Raw genomic sequence first — 22973 nt, 5'->3', positions numbered from 1 at the left:
CTGAGGTTGGTGTGTCCAGCTGCAGCTTGTCCTGGGCTGTCCCCAGCAGCAGCGACCTCGGGGCAGGATGGGGACACCTGTAGCATCCATTCACCCTGCCCTTTCACCTCCCTCATCTCTCACTCTGTTCTTGGAATGATGGAGCTAAGAACATTTTATTGCCCCCTGGTTTTCATTATTAATGAAAAGGGACCAGATTGATCTTTCCTAAAGTTCAGAGAGTCTATAAAGACAAGAAGCTGAAATGCCATTTTACTCGTTTTAGAGATGTGTGAAATAATTCTGTCTTGTGGCAAAAGAAAAAGTGAGGGGGGTGGAGAGGAAAACTCAGCGCGTGAGGGACACAGTAAAGACTGTGCATTGACCACATCAATATTACGATGCTACGAAGAATGTCACAGCTCTGCCTGGAATCCACATTCCATCTTCTTTCTGTTTGCAGTGCAGGGAGGGCTGAACGTGGCTCAGCTCACACTTGACTTCAAATTCCCCATTTGTAATGCTGGGGGAAAAAAAGCAGAGGAAGCAAAAAAGGACTCACAGCCCAGAGAGCCTGTGGGCAATGAAACCCTTCCTGAATAGGCACAGGAACTGGGAAGGCACTGAACCCTCCTGCCTCAGAAATCCTGGGAAGGACAGCAGCGTTTTCTCCTGCTGTAACTCTGTTTCATTTGCAACAGCAACTGTAAATTGCACTTCCTGAGCAAACACTATTTTGAAGATCCCCACTCACCTCAGAATTAGTTTTCTTGACATCAATTAATTAGGCTTCGTGCATCCAAGTAAGGTCAGCCCCTCGCTAACAACCACATATAAAACAGCAGAAACTGAGGCCGGAAAAGGTGATTTTCAGAGAGCAAACAGTGAACCCATGGAGAGGGGATGGGGAAAGAGCGACAGGAGTCTGGATTCCAGTCACCATTTTTAATTGTAGGAAAAAGCAGCCTGTGTTTTACAGCCTCCCTCCTAATGAAGACACAGGGGCGGGAGGAGAACCAAAAGGCAAGAGAAGCCCTCGCAGCTGATTTTAAAGGCGGTGTAAAATCCCTACAGAATAGCATACATGAGAGACCATAAACACCATGTGAAGAGCACAGGCAATAGCAGCGAGCAGCACACGGCTCTGCACACCTCGCTCAGGAACTCCCCTGAGTTTGTATGTAATTAGAAAGGTTAGAAAGGTACAAAAATATATAAACCCAATTAATCATTTAAATATTTAAAGTCAGAGTTTTGTCTTCACTGCTGGATTAGTGTATTTCATAACGCCAACAGCAGACAACCCTGGGTTTTTTGGTTGGTTTTTTTTTTACTGGAGGTTCATTTTAGAGCATGTTTAAACTAGTCAGATTGAGTGATGCTTCCAGCAACTAATCGCATGTCAAATAAAAGATATTTTATGTAATAAATTACCGCTACAAGTAATTCAAATGTCATTTATCAGTTTTATTATCAGTCAGGCAAAGTCTTGTTTCTCTACATTAATCAAATTCAAGCTTTTTTTAAGCCTTTTTTTTTTTTTTTTTTTTTAAAACAGTTTTGACACCTCTTGGCAAAAGTACAAACCAGAGGGAAGGAGTTACTCCTCCAGAACAGGGAGGGGAAATAGTAGAGAACCCATTAAGCTAAAATACAGCGTCAAGAAACTTTCAAAGTATCACTCTTCTCTCTTTCCCCCTGAAGTTACCTCAACCAAGCCCACGAGTCCAGCACACAATGACTTTGCTACTGTGAATGTGTACAAATACACTTCTTGAACTCTTAAAGGAAAAGAAAGCAGTGACGTGAGTTATTTCCAATGAAAGACCTGAATGCTGAGTAATATGTGCACCAGCAGTAGAATTCGAGCAAAAGGAAGTATTTATGTGGTATACATTATTTCCTGCAACTTCAGAAACAAGAACAGCCTGAGTTGACTACAGCAGGAGAAGATCAAGCAAATAAAATAAAAAAAGCATTCACAGGATTTACTGCTCTGACTCACAAGAGTGGACATCTTACATGGGAACTGCTGGCAAGATCACCAGCCCTGCTGTTTGCTTGGCATGAGCTCCTGAGATGGTTCTGAAGCCACACTTCTGCACCTGTAACCCACAGTTCTAACAGGCCTTAAACACAAACACCTTGGTGGTAGGGGAACAAAGAGAAATTAGGTTTCTCAAGTCATTAGTCACTGCTTTGCAGCACCATACCTCAATGATCTCTTCTTCTTTTTGCTCTGTATGTGTAGTTTTCTCTCTCTAGTGTCATGACTTGGTCTAAAGGTATCAAAATTACTCAGAAAAATTGAAAAAATCAAACACAAAGTGTTTCCCAGTCTCTGAGACCAAATCTCCAGCACATCAGCTTCTGCTTCACAAGAAACTCATGTGTCTTCTATAGAAAAAGCACATGTAACCAATAATCTTGTCACCACTTCCAGTATTAAGATGTTCCCACCCACAAATCAACCTTTGGATTTAGCAGTTTACCTATTTCATTAGTCCTTTAGCTAGTGGCATTCATTGACACTCGCTGAATGTTTATGTAGACCAAATGGAGGTGAGCACAGTGAGGCAGTGGGTGATGCCTTTCAGCAGTGCTGACACTGACAGTGGTCAATTCTGCTGGTGCAGGTTCCTGTTCATTGCTGGTAAATAACACAGCTAATGGTTGTGTCCATGCTGAAAAATACTGCTTTGTAGCTGAGAATCTGCTCTATCAAATAATATCATTGTGCCCCTTCTAGGTGTGCAAGGAAATCAAAAGGAGGCATTAGTTTTGGAACAACCTACATATTCAGCTATTTCTTCTTTTTATACATCCATTTAAAGGTTAAACAGAAGGTCTACAAAGAATGGCTGGAGAGGGGAGGAACAGTATCCAATCAACCTACTGCCACTGCTTCCCAGATGTTGTGGGCTGCTAAACAAGCCTGGCCCACAGGCAGAAGCTTTTGGTTCAGATTACTTAAAAAGCACTAATCAAATCACGAAGCCAGGGCATACGTTTACAATCAAAACTCCTAAAAAAAGCTCGGCTTTGGTGGTATTTTTATTCACCTTCAGTTTCTAAGCATTACAGAATAATATTTTCCGAGCTCTCTTTGGAGCAGCTCCTGGGAACTGTTTGATTTTTAAATATTGGTTATGATTCTTAACCTACTAACAAGAAATAGGGAGCTGGTACTCTAAGGAAAACCAAAATATAAGAGGGGAAAAAGCAGCTGATAAAGCTGTAAGGGTGAACAACAACAACAGTGCTTTTCAGTTTGAACTGTACATTTCTTCCCCACTGTCCTTGTATTGATGGAAGTAAGAGAAGATCAACTCTTGCACTGTTCAGCTCTGATGGGAGACAGCTGAACAACCAAGTGATGGGCACTAACAGGGGATCTGACGTTGATTCTTCAGCAATTTTGCTGTTTCTTCAGATTTTGCTTTTCTGGCATTTTCTATGAACTCCAAGTATTAGGAGCTCAGCAGGCAGAATGCAGTCCTGGAGCTGACCAGCACACCCCAGTACCACTGTAAGAAATATTCCAGCTCTGAACCGAACTCCATCACAAATGTTTTTCTTCCCAGATTGTGGCAAACCAAAGTATTTCAAAACTCAGAGAACGAGTCCAGTATTATCTCTAACAATAGCAAAACTACATCATTAACTAATAAACACAGCCCTACGCAGGTTGTTACACTGGTCAGTATCTGAGCTAGAACTGCTTAGGAACAACATCAGAATCCAATTCCTAATACTCAGCAGGTAAGCAAAGTGCTTTGCAAACTGCCAGCCACACATGTGAGCTGAGCAGCTTCTTTTGATGGATTTTTAATGGTGTGTACTTTGGTTTTTATTGTTTGGAGCTTAGATACTTTTTTGCGAGGTTTATTTTAAAATGCAAATGTATATGTAAATTTTAAGCCTACAGAGATTATGTTGGGACTTTAAAAATTCTCCGAGAGTACATTTTGTACACAACATCATACAATCCTATTCACTCTGCCTGTGCAGCATTTCTGCTGTCACCTCTTACATTAAGACTGAAGATAGAAATCTTGATAAAAATAAGCATCACTCCTAAATGCTCATTATTATTTGTAATTTCAGAGCGCTGTTAAAACTCAGTCACACTGGCAGTCCAATGTGCCAGACCTTAAACTCACACATGGGAAGCCACAGACTAAGTCCTGAAGACCTGGTCTACTATTCCTGCTGGAAATAAACTTCTTTCAAGTAACTATTAAGGCATTAACTGTTCAGTTGCTTGGCTGATTAAGAAAATAAGTTCTCAAGCATAAGCGAAGTAATGATGCACCAAATGTCCAAGAATCTATCAGCTCTATTGTATACTAGTGATCTGTATGTTAGGAATCCCTACTGATGAAGGGAAGTATGACCCTGAGGTTTAGAAGGGAAATCTTCTAAAGTCTAAGGCTTTTTCAAGTCTGTAGAGCAAGTCAGAACCTATTTTCTATTGACTATAACCCTTCATGACAAGAGGTGTCATAGGCTGGTTTGTGTTGGATTTTACTTTTGTAGACCATGATCATTTGTATCACATTTATCTTAATATGGTCCTGTGGCTCCATCTCGCCACAGACATCAATAGCTACGGAGAGCACTCAAAGTAACATTCAGTATTTGATTCTGACAAAAACTACAGTGTTATTTGAACTGAAATTGAGGACCTGGCCCAGAAATGCTTTTCAAGGGGTTACTTACTGTATACCACAGGGTGAGCAGGCTGAGCTGGGATCAGCTGCGAAGAAGGACCTGGGGACTGTGGTTCTTCCACGCTAGTGCCCGACTGCTGAAAAGCCAGGTCAATTTCTTCATCTGTCAGGCCTGGGGGAGCAGAGGAAATGAGATCACTTTAGCACCTTTGCCCACTTGATGCACACATAATTAAATTCCAAAGCAAGGCAGAACCCTTTCAAGCTGCAAAGAATTTTGTCACCAACTTGAGCAGTGCTGCCTCCCCAATTTTGGATTCGCTGGAATCTCTCCCTCTCTCTCTGCTGCAATTTAACCTTAAGCGACAGAATATTAGCCTCAACGCTGCTTCCAAATGTGGCTCATTCAATTTCCTTAATTTATCCTTGAGTTTATTGCTGCTTTTGAAGTAGCTTTCTATTGCAATTCTCCATTCTTCCTCCGAAAAAAAGATACCATCAACTGCAAATGTGGCTCATTTTAATCTGTAATGGTGTAAAAAAAAAAAAGAGGGGAAAAAACTAACAATAATGCATGAAAACAGACAGGGAAACAAAAAACTAATTATTGGGTTAGACGACTAATTAGTCTAGATCGTTTCCGAAGACGGGAATAATTTGCTTTATTTTATGACAAATGCAGAAATAAAAAGAAAAAATCAGGACTGACTGTGATTAGTATGAATGGGACACAGAATGCAAGGAGGAAATAAAACTATAACAAAAACAGATCAAAACAAGGCCAAGCCCAAACTTTCAGCTCAGCATCGCCCCAGCCTACTGCTGCCTGGTTAGACTGCCCTAGGGCAGCCTGGGTTTTATTTCACGCAGAGCTGCAGTCACTCTGCACACATGGAACACGTTGGTGCAGTTACTCCTGCCATCAGGAAATGCCAGGATGACCATCCGTAATTGGCCACAACATGTGGAAAGGATTTGGCCAACAAGGGGGAAAAGAAAAGCAGCTACAGGACTCACGATGACCAGCATCTGTGAAGAAAGAAGCACAGCTGCATTATTTTTCCTAACATGAGAAAACATCCTCTAGAAAAAGATTTCAGTGCTCAGATGGCAACCATGATGTGGGCCAGGACAGCTGGGCGTTATTTGTATGTTATTTCCCCGCACAGAAGCAGACAGAATGCCAGCAGTCCTGATATAAGAAACATCTGAAGTGACTCGAGGCTTTCTACTGCACATGCAGCATGCATGAAAAAACATCCAGAGGCTGGAAGTGCAGCTCCAGATTCAAGGGAAGAGATTTAGAAAAGAAGGGGCAGCCCACTTGATTCTCACATGGGTGCTGCAGGGATTAAGTGAGAATATGACAGCAATGGGAGAAAATGGGTGAATTCTTCATCATCCCTATTTGAGGTCCAGAAAAAAGAAGTTGGGTGGTTTACACCACAGAGTACTGCCTGCATCAGAAACAGCACCAGGAACCCGAAGCTCCTAATCCCTGGTCCTGCAGTCTGAACAACCCCCCCCCCCCCCCTTTTATTTTTACTTGATGCGTGCCTCAAATAGTAGGGAACCAAAACCACACACAGCAGAAGGGAACAAGACTCGCAGTAAGAGTAATAAAAGGCACATGGACACATCAGCTCAGCCTACTGTTCTGGTCACAAAAGCAGTGTCTAATCCATGTTAAAAAGATAAGTCCTAATAAGAAAGAAACTGTTTTAACCAGCTCCTAATTATTCAATATAGGAGAAAGCATAAACAGATGCTAGTGCTGCAGATCACTAGCAGCTATGGAATCTCATCAAGATGGAGACAGATACAAGATAATATAAGCTGCTGGCTGCAAATGTAGCTCCTAGCTACTAGAGTGGGGGCATTTTGTTCTACCATGCAAGGATAACAAATATTTAACACTCAGGAGCATTTGGGAGTTACAGAGGATCCTTTCCTCATTTTACAAATGAACAGGAAACAACACTCACTGCTTCCCAACCATGCTGCCCCTTTGATTCTCATCTTGTTTTAGAAAAGTCCTAAAGTCTTTTGCAGGTAAAATGCCCTCCTAGTATTACAGTGGGTTTGTCAGCTAGTGACACTCAAGTATCCCTGCTCCCATTAAAACCCTGCCAGGTGGTGAAGAAAAAGCCAATGCGAATAACAGAATGAAGGGAACCTTTTGAGCACAGCGTAGTGCAAATTAGAATTGTCATTACCTCCCTGGACTGTTCTGCCCTATGAAGGGTACTAGAGATATCATATAAAAGAACATCACAGCTACTTCCCTTTCTCATTACCGGAGAAGACCAGGAGTGCTGTCACCTTGGAACACCTCCTTTTTATTCATCTGAACAAGATGTTTCCAAGGTGCTGCCATTGAGGCCTCCAAGAATCAAGGGAAAAATCTCTCAGAGCTGATTCTTAAGCATACATATGGAGTGAATCTGCGCTGCACCCAGGCTGCTGTGCATTCAGAAATATACTTGCCTTCAAGGCTGCCACTTCTCATACACACTAACAAAAATGTAAGGGATGTTCTAAGGCTGTCCTTGGGCATTTAGAAGTAACTCATCAGAAATCCCTTTGGATTGATCTTTTTCCACATTCACCACCTACACCCACTGCGTGCATGCAGTGCGAGTGAGTTTTCTGGGCTCCAAATTATTCAACCTCCATGTATTAATTGCATAGAAAAGTGTGAGTTTCTAAATCAGCTCAAAATGTCACCCTCTACAATATCTCACCCAGCTGAGTTTTATCATAGTTCTTCTATCACTGGATTAAATAACCCTGATCCACACAATGTCTGAATCGAGCAAGAAGCTGCTAACTCCAAAATAACACCACTTCCCCTGGATGCAAAAGCTGTGCCACAAAAACCAGAGCTCTGTGTTTAATATAACCCACTCTCTAATCGGTACGTCAAGAAAATAACCTCACTTTAACAGAAGAATTACTCTACATCCATTTTCTCAACACTCTGGAAAACAAACATTTCAGTCGTCCTAAAGTTTCAGCAAGATCAAGACCATGCAGAATGCAAAAGGTTAAAAGGAACAATAAAGGAAACTGCCAATTGTAAGTGAATTATATTTGGCTTTGAAAGCTGAGCCACAGCTATATTATAAAAGGCATCTCTTTGCGTTGTTTACCATCACCCTGACTAATGCAGACCTTTTTTTTTGTTTTAAATAATCTCATGCAAATTAGACACACACTTCCTTCCAGTTGATTGCTATCTGCAAGGAATAATCTAACCGCAGAGGGTACTGAGCAAGGACTGAGCTGAGGAGAAGGATGCAAGGAAGCTGTCTTCACAGCCCTACAGAATGCAAACCTGTTCCCTTCCCCCAACCATCCATCTCATTCCTCTTCTGCACCACAGCCTTAGCAAAGAATTAGTCATAATTTTCACAAAGCCTTAAAATTTCCTTTCCAGGCTTCGGAGTGTTGATTTGAATTATCCAGTGCCCATGACTGTTTTGCATTCCAAGGTCCTCGCTGACCCTCCTTTGTGATTGCCACTGCTGCCTCTCCGTATTCAGGGATCACTCAGCCTCTGTAAATTGTAGTCAAACACAGAACCAGAGAATAAAATGGGTTGTCAAAACATCCACCTTTGGTACTGCACAAAAAGCCCCGCAGCCCAAGAACTTATGTCCTTTTATAATATCCACTGCTAGTTAATTTAAGGACCTTGTGTACATTAAAATATTTTTCCTCTTATAATCACTCTCAAGTACAGGAGCACTGTTAGGCGCACTCTGCAGATGAGGAAGTGAAACATACAGCTATGAGAGGTGCTCCAAGGGCAGAACCAGACCTCTGGCACAGTCAGAAAGTAAAACTCAGGAGATGTGAGCCCAATAAATATAAATCCATCCTTCTCCATTCTCTGGACGAAACACAGCAGCATTTAACTGCAATGCAAAACCCTCGCATGAGCTTAACTAGATGAACTGTTAAGGTTTTTCATCTTCTCTGACACATCAGTGACAGCCCCTTTTCTTCCTTCCCCATCCACTGAGCCTGTATCTCTTTTCTCCTATTCTTCCTTGCTTTGCTCAATCCAGTAACTCATGCAAGATCTTCCCAAGCTAAAGGCAGCATTCATTGGTGGAAAGAATTAAACACTCCTTTTGTGTTTTTCCAGCTTTATTACCTCTCTGGCAGACGGCCCCAGAGCCATCATCACACCTCCCCTTCTGCAAAGACAAGCAAAGTGGGTTTCCTGTTGTTTGCCTCACATGTGCACACACTTTCTAGTCAGAAGAAAGCAAAATAGATCTGGACAACTTGTTTAGTGACAGTAAACTACACAACCACACCAAGCTTGTGCACAGGAGCACGTGACTGAAAGGAAGAACTACTGCAGACATCTCGAAAAAAGCATTACGCTTCTGTTCCTGGAAGCCACCGTGTCAACCCTGCTCAGAAAGAACATGGACACATTTTAAAAGAATCATCATAAAAACCTTCTGGGATCTGATCCAGACTAATGATTCCACCTGTTCAGTCGGCTACATGCAGAGCTGTGTGCTCTCTTTGTGATGGGGTCCATTCTGTGCTCAGTTCAACACATTTCTTCAAGTCAGAAGGCACATTCTTTTGACCCTATCTGCTTTCTTCCACCATCGCTCATGGGGTTCTCATGAAGCCAAACCCAACCTAACACTGCAACATAACCTAAGGTCTCAGAAACATCACTGATTTCTTTTTCTCATCCTGCGTTTACATTGAGACCCTTTATTTGAATGTAAACATCCTACTGCTGCTCTTCCAACTGAAATACTGTGGATAGGAACCCAAACATCAAAGTGAAAATCAGTGGTGTCGATTGTTTGGTAAAAAAAAATGCAAAAAATAAAAACCATTTCAGAAGTTACTGAAAGGGCTTTGAATTCTTACAGCTTAATTCATCCCGGAGACTGCTAATTATGCAGTTCTAATCTTTAAGAAACATGATATACTTCTATTTAGAACTGATAAAGGTGCTCAGAGCTCAGTAACACAGCGCTACCGTAAGGAAGGAAAACCTGCCTGACAGTGCAGTGCTAAGAATTACAGCCAGCCGAGCAGGGAGGAAGAGGTTAAAACCAAAAAGTACGTTGGCATTACAAATATAAATAAATAAAGAAACCTGGCAGCAGTTTCTCTTCCTGACCAGGCTTTTTGGAGTCTATAATAAAATGAAGTGTAATGGAGGAGAGGAGGGCAATGTCAGAGGGTGAGGGTTTGGGAGAGAGGTTGTTAAGTATCTCCCTCTCCTCAGCTGTGTTTACTCCATTTACAGGACCCCAGGTGATTGATAGAGGAAAGAAAAGCAAGCAGATAGTAACCCCCCTCCGGGAGCATCAGTAAAGAGGATAACTCCCGACACCAGCCAGAGCCCCAAACTCTCCTTAGGCCACTTGTAATTAAAAGGACAGAGCAAGATATGCAAACCAGAGAAAAAGAAAAAGAGGAATTTTTTTATTTATTATTAACATTTTGTTGGAACAGTGGAGTGCAATAAGGACTCTCAGAGCAGTTAAAAGTCGTCGGGTGACCTGCAGACCCCTATTTCCCAGAGCCTTGTATAAAATTGAATTTTTTAAACATAAATTACACGTAATGACGACACTGTAAAAACTAACAGTAATGGAAAGCTGTGCTGTATTTCATTAGCCTGTATTATTCCATGCCACCTGATCCAGCCGGGCCTTGTTTATGAGTTAGTGTGTTAGCAGATGCCGATGGAAGCATTTGCTTCGACCTTGCTCTTCTCATTGGGGCATGAAATTACGACGGCAGCACCTTGATATTACAGCCATAAATACAGTAAACTGCAAATTTAAGCCAACGGCTCCTATTGTCTCCGAACATAAAGCTGATCGGTATTTATTTAAAAGGAGAACGAAAAAAAATATTATATATCACCTTGTTTATGGGTCCAGTCCCCCCCCCTCCCCTAATCTGCCTTATTCACTTGGTTAAATACTAAACAAACAAACTAAATCCTCCCTATTTTCTACTGATTAAATATTCTCATGAAATGAGTATTGTCTTCAGAAAACTGGATCAAAGTATTTTCACTCTGAATAAGAAAGGGCAACCTACTTGTGTGGCGTGTTTTGGAATGGAAAAAACTCAAACAAGTCCTACAACTTCTTCTCTTTTTTTTCTGTATAAGGGAAGTTCAAAATACATCATGAAAAAGTTGCGTCTGATCACTCATCCATGTTTGCGTGTAACATCTACGTGCACTCAGACAAGAGAAACGTGCTTCCTTCCAGTCGTTTCCTATTTAAAGATATCTCCCTAGTTAATACTATTTCCAATGGAGGAGGAAAGGTGTAGGAAAAAAAGACCACAATTTGCACAGAGATTAATAGGAGGATGAAAAGAATGTCCAGGTCTCCTCCAAGGCAGCAGACAGCAGAATGCCTCACTGTCCTATGGGCATTTGGGGTAAATACCCCTGTTCACTGACAACGCACCCACTGAAATTCATTAAGAGGAAAAATAATCAAACACAAAGGCAAAAGGACACTGTGCTATCACAAAGTATATCACAGCACAAATTGTAGCATTATACACCAGTGCAAAATGTATTTCCCTGCTGGTTTCAAGGCAGGGAAGAGACTGCTCCACTTGCAGTAAGGTCAGGACTTCCTCTTCTAAGCAAAGAAAGCTCCTTGCTCATATGAAGTATGCTATCTCTGCTCCACCCAGGAAAACAAAAAGGAAGGGATACCTCAAGTAAAGAGCAGGAGAGCAGGAGGAACAACACCCAGGACTCTGAGATGCAGAAGTCCTAATAGATGCAGTATTATCACAGCCTTAACAGGATTTGGACGCCTCATTTTTGAATTAATCTACAGCAAATCTCCAGCTAGCAGCCCGCATAATTCAGCAGGCACAGTTTTTGCTTCACACAAAGTTCAAACTACAAAAAGGGCAGCCAGCAACACGACTCTAAATCAAACAGGACATGCCTCAGAAAGCTGAAGTGCAGCACCAGAAGCTTCGTTACAAAGCCTGGCTACCTTGCTGTGCAACCAGGCTATGCAAGGAAACAGTGAGACCTCAGTTTTGGGGAGCTCTTCCTCAATCATCATCTGTGTTACACAGGCATTCTAAGAATACCACGATCAGTAAAATAAAATCATCATCCTCAGGTCGCTTTCCTGCAGACTTCCCTTGCTGCTGTCACACACAAGAAGAAAAACAGTATCTGATAGAAAATCTCTTTCAATTGGATGTTGGTGGAATATATCAGCACCTGCCTGTGACACACCGTGATGAAGAGGCAACACGTGGCTGCGCTGGAAGCCAATGCTGTAAGACAGGAATGCAGGACATCCCATTCAGCCAGCACCTGATGTGAGAATGCTTCCTGGGCAACAAAAACTCCTGCGTACTTTAAATTATTTCAAATGAATATATTCCTGGGGTTTGAAGGCTTTGAAGACTCTATGCCAAGATGCCAGTTCCCAGGTAATTTATCAGGAATGGAACATAACTAAGGCTCGATCATGAGTTTAGAAGAAGTCTGCAGAGGGCTGAATATCCAGATAATGAAAGAGATGCTACTTCAGTAACCGTAGAGCTGCCATAACTTGCTACCACTGCTGACAACCTCCCTAGAAATAAAGCTATGCATTCAGAGAAAACAAACATCAGATACACCAAATGCACAAGTTTCCAAGCATACCCCAACCTGTGACCTGCAAATACTTGCTGTTATTCCTACAGAGAAACAAGTCTCATGGTGACACTTCTGATCTTCACTACCAGGATCATGATACTCCTCAGTGCCCCAGGAGGCACTCACTGTGCCAGCAGGCAGCCAAGCCCCAAACACTCAATAGTCTATGAGAATGAGAGACTGGCAGGGATGAAATAAAGGAGGGCATGCATAAAGGAAGCAACTTACCAAAGTCCACAGCAGGTCTAAGAAATTTTGTTTTCATTGCGGTGAAAAATATAACAAAAATGTTCTAGGAATGTGAAAAAGATACTGAATTCTTCTACAGGTTCATTTACAAGAGCAGAGCAGTTTGGATCACTGCATATAACTTCAAAAATCTAATAGCTGGACTTCATTACCACAGGTTTTAAAAAGAGTTATCTCAGAGAACGTTTGTGCTTCATATACTTTCACTTAATGTGTAGGAAAAATATTTTGTTAAACAGCTTGTTGAGCAATAGCAACAAAATGATCAGCCTTTGGCTACTCTTTGATCTGTGATAATATCTTTAGGATCTTTTAAAGAATAAGACAATGGTTGTCCTCAATTCAGGTGCAATGTAAGAGGTGCCTTCAGAACTCTGATTTTACACTGCATTTCCACCTCAAATGAAGCAACCTGAACTAGCATGACATGAGAATTCTGGCACTGAAGTAGAAGGATCTGCAGTCAGCCAGCTGCAGCCCAACACATCTGTTATAACCGCAGCAGAAAAGAAGCAGGACAGCCAGAGGTATGAGCCAAATACGGCCCATGACGGATCTGACCGAGCAAACTGGATCTAATGTGGAACAACTCCTGACCAGAAGCCACTGCTGATTTGTTATTACTGGAACAGGCTGGTGTGAAATTCTAGAACCAGACTCCTTTTTTCCCCTCCAACTCAAAAGAACTTTCAAAAGAAAGGAACTGTGTAGAAAAAAAAAGCAATTTCAAGCCATTCTAAGGAATTCTTTAACCAGATTTGTCAGGATATCCAAAGGATGAGCTGATTCACAAGAATGAGAAAGTCATCCTGATGCACCATCCCCAGTTCTGTATGTACTTTGGAATTACACAGTAGGAAGGAGCATCTGCACATCAGACAATGCCCATCCAAGGGCTACCTGCAGACTAAGGACTACCTGCAAAGTAAAGAGCAACTTGCCTTGATGTTGTTTACTTCTAGTTTTAATTTCAAAACTTGAAAAAGGAAAAGAACGAGCCAGTTCATCTCAAATGATCACATGAACTATCACATTAAGTGCACGCTTAATGAACTTCTAGCTTCTGAAGAATGGGTGGAAACATGGAGTAAGCAGGACAGCAGTGCTACCCTGCCCTCTCAAAGCACTGCTGTAGGGAGCACTGAGAACAGCTGGATGTCTAGGAAAGCTGGAAAATCTTTTAAGCAGGAATGGGAAAATACATGGAAATAAAAAGAAAGGAACACAGAACAAGCAGCCATGAACACAGGAATCTAAGTGCTTTTTCTGACATGCTTTCTCACGACCTTACAAAGTGACTTTGTTCCTCCAGCCCAGTTCCTATGAAGCAGAATCAATGTCAGACGCCTAGGAGTCAAACATTGCCGCACGGAGAAGATAAGCTCTATTAAGAAAAACACATCTAAGTACTCTATATTTGATTATTACGGCACAAACGTTTCAGGTAAATCCGGTTTACATTTCCCCAAGAAAGACAGAGACACCCGTACACTATTTTAAAAGGCACGTCAGCAAGTATTCATTACAGATTATAAATCACCCTTGTTCTTCTTTCTTTTGTTTTAGAGAAATTTTTTACATGCCATTAAAATATTGTTTGCTGAACACTACTACAAAGCTAGCCACCTGTAAAATTAAAGGCTGACGCTGCCAATAAGCGTTGAAATACCTTCTGTTTAAAAGGCAAACCTGCTTTGTAATTTTTAACACAACTGTATAAATATTCCTCCACCCACCCCGCACAATTTTGTTGGTTACATTGCATCCATTTGGACACAACAACCATCTATGTCACCACACAGGATGTTAACCTTGGGTGGAGAAGAAAGAAACAATAGCAAATGAACTTTCAAGAAACCAAGATTACACATCCAGGCAGGGACCTTCAGGATAAAAGACGAGCGAAGACAAAAAACATTAGGGGACAAGTCAACAAAACAGCAGAATGGTTCCAGAAGATCATTTTTCATCTTTTGGATTGTTTGTCGCTGTTTTTTTTCTCCCTGTGTGCCCTCAGCAGCTCTGGAGAAAATGAAAGGAGTCTGCATAAAACGCCCAGAGGACGACGGCTGCTAACAATACTAAAAATAACGAGGGCGAGTGGTGGAAAAACTATGGTGACCACACACGGAGAACTGGAGAGGTAAGGTACAACAGGAGTTTCATCATTGCTCCCTCAGGACATGCAGAGAACATCCTAACTGCTTCTGGTTCTCTAGGGTTCCGATTACCATGCCAAACACACCTCCAGAGTTTCCTTATTAGTATAATAAAAAGCCTCTACACATTTGGGTTCTATTCCCAGCCTTGCTATTGACCTTGCATAGGTCACTTAACCTCCATCTGCCTCAGTTTCTACGTATGTAAAACACGAATGATGTTACACAAAATCCTTTGCAGAACGTTTGATACTGACGTGATGATGATCAGGTACAAAACATAACCAGTGGTACTGAGAATCTGTACATACAGTATATGCATCTGAGTCAAGGTAAAGCATGTGCAGCAACTAATCTATTCAAGTAAGAAGTGTAGCCTTTTTTTGTGTGCATGCTTGATCACCTTTGGTGACACTTCTGGAATTCTAACTCATATCAAAACCACACAAGATCCAAATCTTTGCTGTGCTTTGACTAGGAGCAAGATACAAGGTACTCTGGTCTCATTTTGAGCAAGCACTGCCCTCAAAATCCAGTTATATGTTCAAAATGGAAATCCCAAACTGCATCATCTGAACGCTGCTGTCTTCCAGGGCCTCAACAAGTTCCGGCCCAGGAGTTAAAACAGGAGTGGCTCACAGAGAAGGTGGAGGAAGGATTAAGAAACATGTATAGGCATGTTGCTGCAACATAAGGCAAGCCAGATCAGTAGGTGAGGCAGCACCAGCAGCAAGAAGCTTGTAACTGCCATCAGCTCATGTGTGTGAGGGAAGATGTTTGAGTTCCAGGGCCAGGAAATAGCCCCTATGCAAAGGAATCACCTCAGAGATAGAACTGGGTGAGGGGCAGGGCTCAGAGCAGCCTTCAGCAGGGAGCCCCACGCTGCCCCATGCCAGGCCCACCAGGCAGAACAGCTCATCATCCATTGCACCAGCACGGTAGCTAAAGTTCATCAAAAGGACTCCGATTTCCTCCTTGGTTTTCTTTTAGTGCTAATCTCACCTGTCTCAGGTGGCCTCCTATGGAATGAGCTCTGCTTTTCTGCTGCAATACTTGGGAGTGGGGAGGCCCTGACTCCTGCCAACTGGGCAAGAGCAGCTTGCAGGCTGAGCTACTAAATCCCACCTTTGGGTACCTGCAGTGCACATGCAGGCAGCCCCAGCTCCTGGGATGCACACACACACACACACACACACTGTACCCGACACTGAGCTCACACCTCACAAACAAATTATTTAACTACTCTATCCCCCAAGGAAGACGGTGATCATTTCAGATGCAGCTCCCTGCTCGTCTCTCACATACACGCAACGACCTGATAGGTTAAATGCTGCCATTTAATTACAGTAATGGAAGCTGCTATTTTTTGGTTCCCTTGAATTCTCTCTCGCTCTCCTTTTTAAACGCACACAGAATCATCTTTTAAACATGCATTTTATATTTCTGAGTTTAACAGCTGCATTCTCCTGCTCACTTGAAGTGTGGGAGCAATGATTTTCTGATGTTCTTCTCTGAGCAACTCACCTTTTTAAACACTGCTCACAAAGGAATTCAGGCTGGGAGCTGCTGCAGGAAGGGATGCATTCAAGCACCACAGAGGCCAGGCTGCCTCCATTTACTTGTGTGGTTTGGGTCAGCTTTGTTGAACCCAACTAATTCAACCCCTGCCCCCAAAGCAGCTGAGGATAAACACAACAGTGCCCTGAGTAACTGTACTGACAATGCCATAGGCATCCGTAGTACATCACAGAGCGTGACACAGCATGGCAGTCAGGATTACCACACACCTAACTGTTCCTAACACCTCTGAATCAGTTTCCCCATCCAGCACTGTGATGGCACTTTGCTTCCCACCCAAGTTTGGAGTTTGCAAATTGTAAAGGTCCAACTAAGAAGAGCAAATGTAAACAGAAGAACATGAGATGCATCTCATCATCTTGCCATTCCACAAAAGGTGGACGGCTTCATCAGTCAGTGTTTGGAGAGTACTCTGAATTTGCACAGCAGTATACAAATATGAACGACATATTTGTTAAATTCTTGTTTTGTTTTCTCCCCAGTGATTTCGGGGGGGGGGAGCTGCAGGCGGCCATGGACTATATACAGCTTTATGGTGAGGAACACACAACATACATTACACAGGCAGTATGACTATGTGTGGATTTTAGATTTTGTATTGCATGGCAGTTCGAAAAACAATCTAGAAGCAAAGCATAAGTAATTCCAAGTAAAAATAAATCCTTATCTATGCTAAGGCCACAACACTCCTAGAAAAATACCCATACTACACCTGTTCTCAACTTCATTTGTCCTCTAAATGAGAAAAGCTTATTTATTTGCTCCGTGGCAGCTGGCTCACGATCAGCCAGCCACCCATGCAGGGATATTGCCCATCTTCATTCCCTGGTACAGATATCCACTGGTGTCTCTTAAGGATGGAATCTTAAAAGGTGAGGCAAGGCAGAGACAAAGGCAAATTTAATTTTATCACCATAAAAAGAGGACATTTCCACATGGGCAGCAAGGACATGAATATCATGTGTATGCGGGGGCAGGGAGGGGATTATAAACGCATTTTTGGCGAAATTCAATAAAGCTGATTCCACTGCATAAGGTCAGCAATTTACTTTTAAAAAATGATATGATTGCAACTTTTAATATAACCCATGTATTTGCTGCAAGATGCTCTAGAAGATTGTGTAATGTAACCACCCGACCTCTCCACAGGAGCAGAGATCACCCCATTTACCCTTTATTGTCTTGCTAAAAGCAATGCACATTTGCACAGAATGACAAAGTCAACAGCTTTTACTTAAGAGAGCCTCAGATTTCATTGAGAATGAATTCTCTGCTCTCCCCCTATGGGAGCTTAGTCTCGCCTGGACTCATCAGAAAGGATAGGGAAGAATGAACCGAAGACTAAATTCTCCTTTTAGCTAAGGAAAGAATGATTGCTTTCCAAATTAGAATTAAGAGGGAACAGTGTGTAGCAGAAAAGTAAATAATAGGATTTCATGTTTGTGTGCATCCAAGACCCAGTGATTTAAACACAGCAGAAATGTTGTCTACGAGATCCTAGAGAATTATCTCATGCACGAACTTCTTTTATCTTTCCTGGCATGAAAGTATCATTAGGTCTGAGATGGATTTCAGCAGAAGAGCAACACAGATTAACCTAATTACACTCCACTCCTTGTTTTAGCCCCAAGAGAGAAGGCTGTCTCTTCCGACTTACAATACCAGGTTCATTCACAGAGCAGATCAGGAACTGAATTCCTTTACTTGCTCCAGGAAGACTGTGGGGGAAACCCTGGGCTGGATGACCATGAAGAGCAAATTCCCTCTGTAACAAAAATATTTTTATACAAACAAAAACTAGATTTCTTCATTTGTCTCAAGGTGAAGCTTGCTGCAAAGGTCAAAGCTGCAGGGCTGGATTAGGATTGCACGCAATGTGCCCAAGCCTTGACATCCTGACATTCTCAAGTTTCTCAAGAGGGGACATTCTCCCCCCCATACGACCCTGATGGAAGTAAATTCTCTGTAAAGTGTAATTCCTACTGCAGCAAGCAGCTTCAACAATCACACACGCTACAGCATCAACGATTAAAAAACAAGCATATAAGAAACCCGTTTATAAACATAGTTAAAACATATCTAACTGTCACTGATGCAAAAGTGGTAATTAACTCTATTTCACAGGTGGGCAAGCTGAGAACAAGCATCTTACCCAAAGCCAAAGATGTCATCTATCCTCAGATCTTCCATGTCTGCTTTTAGATTGCAGCTACAAAGATGATTTTCTTTTGGCATTCTACATTTATTTTCACTTGAAAACATGATAAAGAGTGTATTGATCTACAAACTGGACACAGAAACTGGTTCCTTTTTGTCCACTACCAAGGCTAACTATTCCAGGACTCAGAATATAACTGACTACTTTAGCATCATCTTCCAGAATAGACCTCAACCCACTCTGCTGTAATCATATTGGTTTTGAAATGCTACCAGGAATGGAAATATTATTTTGACAGTAAACAAGACAAATATGACTCAAAACACACTCATGGAGCAATAGAAGTTAATTTTGCAAAGCCATTTTTAACAGCTCTTCTGCATTACGTAGTTACTGTCAGATCGCCAAGTGGAGAGACACTATTAAACCCATGACATTCTAATTATTTTTTAAAATTAAGCCTACAACCGGTATTTTGGAGCATATGCAATTTTCCATGAACCAAAACAGTCCGTTCCAATTTATCAATAATTTTCAAGCTACAAAAACACATCAAAGGTGATTGTGGACTCTATGCTGGAATCACAGGGAATTTCCACGGCCCAAGAGAAACAGAAGATGTAGCACACTGTTTATCTAATGCAATCTGAATGAATCACCTCTCTTGTTCAGTGGAGTATATATCTAAATGGTTCAAGATCACCCTAGGATGAGCCTGAAGTGAAAGAGAGAGATGTTACTATTAATGCGACTTCTACCCTTTGTTACAGAGCACACAAATGTGCACTTACAGGACATGGAATTTGAGCATCTCTCTTCAAATGGCTTCTTCACAACACCATTAACATCAAAGGAGTCCCTCTTGTAATGTACCTCCTCAATCCTCCACATAAGAAACCAAAGAAAAAGCACTAATATTTCCACATTTCCAATATTAAATAGCAGGGCTTCAATCAAAGCCCTTTGAAACAATCTTATTTAAAGCAATACAGTGTGCAGACTGGGAGGCCTTGAGTTTTCCCTGACTTTTCTTTGCCCTCCAACCAGGCCCAAACCAAACTTCTTCCCCTCCTGCTCATCAGCGTACTAACAGAGGTCACAGCCAGCATGTTCACACTGAACCAACGTAGACAGTGTGAGATGATGAGCTTGTTGAGGCTCTCTTGTAGCAATGATGATGTCTTCTCCTGCTGGTGAAAAGCATTTCTACGAAGAATTTCTTAGTTCCAAGTAGATCTAACTAACCAACGTCCAGCACAGCATTCTTTCATACAGAAAGTGTTCCTTCAAAGCAAACCAAACTCTTCCAGAGAAAAGTAACTATTTTATTACCATTCAAATAAACATTTTTTTGGAATATTTTAATCATAATATGTTGCATATTATATCATTATATCAATCTCTTATTATCAGCTACAATATAAGTGGCTCAAGCCTAATCAATACAGACTGATATGATGGATCAATAGTATTTCACTAGATAAAAGTCTGGTATTTTAAATGCTAATATGTTAATATTAAAACAGATTACAAAACTGAGAATTTACAGTGGAGTCAAAATGTATTGTTCAACCTTGTTTCTAGATCCTATTGAGCCATGAAAAAACAATTGTTATAAAACAATGAAACGTACACTGAGTACAGTGTTCTTCTAAAATAACAAACTCATTTGTAAGCAAGTAGAGTTTCTATCAACACACAGATGCACACATTTTTCTTAATCATCTGGCTATTCTAAACACTACCAGGTTGCAAACAGAAAGGACTGGCTTCCTTTGTACTCACTGCCATACTGATAGTTATGCCTAAACCTGCAGTGGGTGTTTTTCCACCCTCTTTTGAATCACTAATGACTGGGACAAGTCACAGTTGAGATCCAAACCAATTTCTCCACATGGTTATGTACCAAATACCTTCCTTCTTACAATGTTCCTTCCAGATCTTGAGGAATAGCAGTAATGGCTTTCTATCCATTACAAACATCTTCCAAAAACCCTGTCAACTCCAAAGAATCAGTGTATCTGATTCTCCAGGACATCTTCAGGTGGATCACTTGATCCCATTTTGCTACCATTCTCAATGCAGCTCTCGGCACACAAGCCAAGGAAATCTGTAGAGTTCATGACGAGTTTGGATAACACAAGTAAAACTGACAGAGGGAAAGAGGCAGCAAGATGAATAGGCTGGTGCTGAAGAGCAGGTGACAGATACGCAGAAGACTGGCAGGACATCTCCTGATGGATAGAGATTCTCAATCACTTTTCAGGAAGAAGGCAACTAATACAAAATACACCACTGTGGCACTTGGTTTTGGATCATGAGCACATTTGTTCTTCCAGATTATGAAACTCCAGCAGTGCAAATCTTCCTTGTACGTTGAACACTAACAGCACCGAACAGGCACATTCAAGTACCAGAAACAGAAGTGACAACCAATAACGTATATTCAGATAGGAACGTAGTGAGTTTGTTATCATGGGAAGCAATCATTCTTTCACTCTTCATTCTCTGGGTCTCTAACAAGATCCTTTCGGATACAACCAATTATGCAGGGCTGTATTGATCCATAGCTTGCATGGGTGGCACATAGAGAGCACACTGGTAGCAAGATCAGGTATAGGACACATTTTTCTTTAACTAGCCATAATATATAAATTATATTAGCTGTCTTCCGAAGTCATAAACAGAGGCATAAACACTCTTAGTAATAATATATCTCATAGTGCTTTTGAAGAATCTCGGTAAATTCAAGATGACTTAGACAAAGAATTCTTCATTTTCTCTCCTAAAAACAGTGTAGTGATGCTCAGCAGCCGCTGTCCTCTACCCCAGAGGTGGCTGCTTTTCAGCACAAAGCACAGTGAGGTGTAGATAACCCTACGCACATCATCAAATGTACTTGATGCAAATAGCTACAAAGTTTCAGTGGTTAATGGGTACAACGTGCTCCAGGATCCTTAAATGAAAAGCATTATGAAAATGCAGAATGCTCTTTGACTTCCCTCTAACCTGTACAGTCATTTTTGTACATCCAACACAAGCTGTTAGACTTCCTCTATGCTACTTGAACACCTGTTCCAAACTCCTTTAGTAATCAGAAAGCATACACTCCCCGGTTCTACCAATGAAGGAGCTTTGCTCTCATTCTGCACCAACGCAGGTTGTTCTGGATGCTTACATTTACTAAGTACATTCTTGCCATTTTTTTCTGAATTCCAGCTCTCACTTGCAGCTTTGCACGTGCAGGTGATGAGGTCCACGCAGGCACTGGCACAGAACGCTCAGCAGACAGCTAGAGGACAAGCTACCCTACCTGCACATACAAAACAGGACAAGTGCTCACTCACACAATCAGCTGTGCAGTTAAGTCAGGCCTTCATTCCATTTCTTCGCCGTCTTTTAAATCCATATCCTGACAGCATGTTAGAAGAGAAGGACGAGTCACCTAGCATTCCTTTAATACTTTGCACCTCGGGCCTAATCACACATTCTTTTATTAAAACTGGCCATTTCTAGGGAAGCATAAGCTTTGGAGGGCCATAGCTAGTCAGTCCAAATAGGGGATCTTGACAACACAGGTTATTAACTACATTTTTTTTTTGCATGAATTGCCACTGGACTCTATCTGCTTGCATTATAGAAAAATCTCTGTAAAAACTGTTTGAGCTTCGCTAAGACATGTTAAAGAATTAATTACAAAGTAAAGCTGAAGGAGAAAATTAATTTTGGAAACACAAGAGGTTACTTTTCTTTTCCTCCCTTTTCTGGAAGTGGGGGAGGAAAGGCAGTTATTTTCATCTTCATACGGGGGGCAGAAGCTGGGAGCTGCCCAGTCGATAACCTGGCCATCAGAACAAGGTTTGTAATTAAAAGGTCAGCGACCTGGAAAGCTAGGGCCTCACTCTCAGGGCTTCTCAGTAATGACGATGCTATTAAATTAAGACTGTTATGAAATCAATGCTAAAAAAGCTTTCATGGTAACGAGATTCCATTCAAGGACATGCAAACTGCCTCATGAAATGGACTTAAATTATAAAAAAGAAAAGTAATAAAAGAGGGTTAAATTGAAATGTGCTGAAGAATTTACTTCCTTTAAAGCCCTCCAGCAGCAGACTGTGCCCCCTTCGCTCAGGTCGTCAAGGTGATCCACTTTGGTTTCTTTGGCAAAGATGGAGTTCAACTTCCAAGAGTGCAGATTACAGAAAGAAGAAAATTCACTTGGTTTTCAACTTGGTTTTCTGGGGCTGATGGCCTTTCTTCCAGGGGAGTCAAGTTATCTTTGAGCTCTCGCTGGGATGGGGTGTGTGCAGTTAAATTATTTATTCATCTCTTCAGAAATCACCACAGCTGACCCCGAGGCACTGCAAAAAACTGTGCAAGACCCACACAAAAACGTTGTGCACAAATTCTTTTCCTATGTGCCCAAGTAACGAAACAGATTAATAGTCAGCCTACCAGTAAGAGGACAACAATCCCAGCAGCCTCCA

General features: G+C 41.6%; 1 protein-coding gene across 1 annotated transcript in view; it reads right to left on the bottom strand.

The window, feature by feature from the left end:
• The window catches only part of PEX14 (peroxisomal biogenesis factor 14), a 72195-nt gene that overhangs the window by 12358 nt on the left and 36864 nt on the right, over positions 1-22973 (bottom strand). Inside the window, exon 4 of the mRNA XM_015882386.2 lies at positions 4702-4824. Within this exon, the coding sequence (XP_015737872.1) occupies positions 4702-4824 (123 nt within the window). The remainder of the gene's footprint in view (positions 1-4701; positions 4825-22973) is intronic.

This window comes from Coturnix japonica, chromosome 21 (genome assembly GCF_001577835.2).
Source record: "Coturnix japonica isolate 7356 chromosome 21, Coturnix japonica 2.1, whole genome shotgun sequence".
Taxonomy (NCBI): domain Eukaryota; kingdom Metazoa; phylum Chordata; class Aves; order Galliformes; family Phasianidae; genus Coturnix; species Coturnix japonica.
Note: the sequence above shows the minus strand (reverse complement) of the source record. Positions and strands in the feature narration are given on the sequence as shown.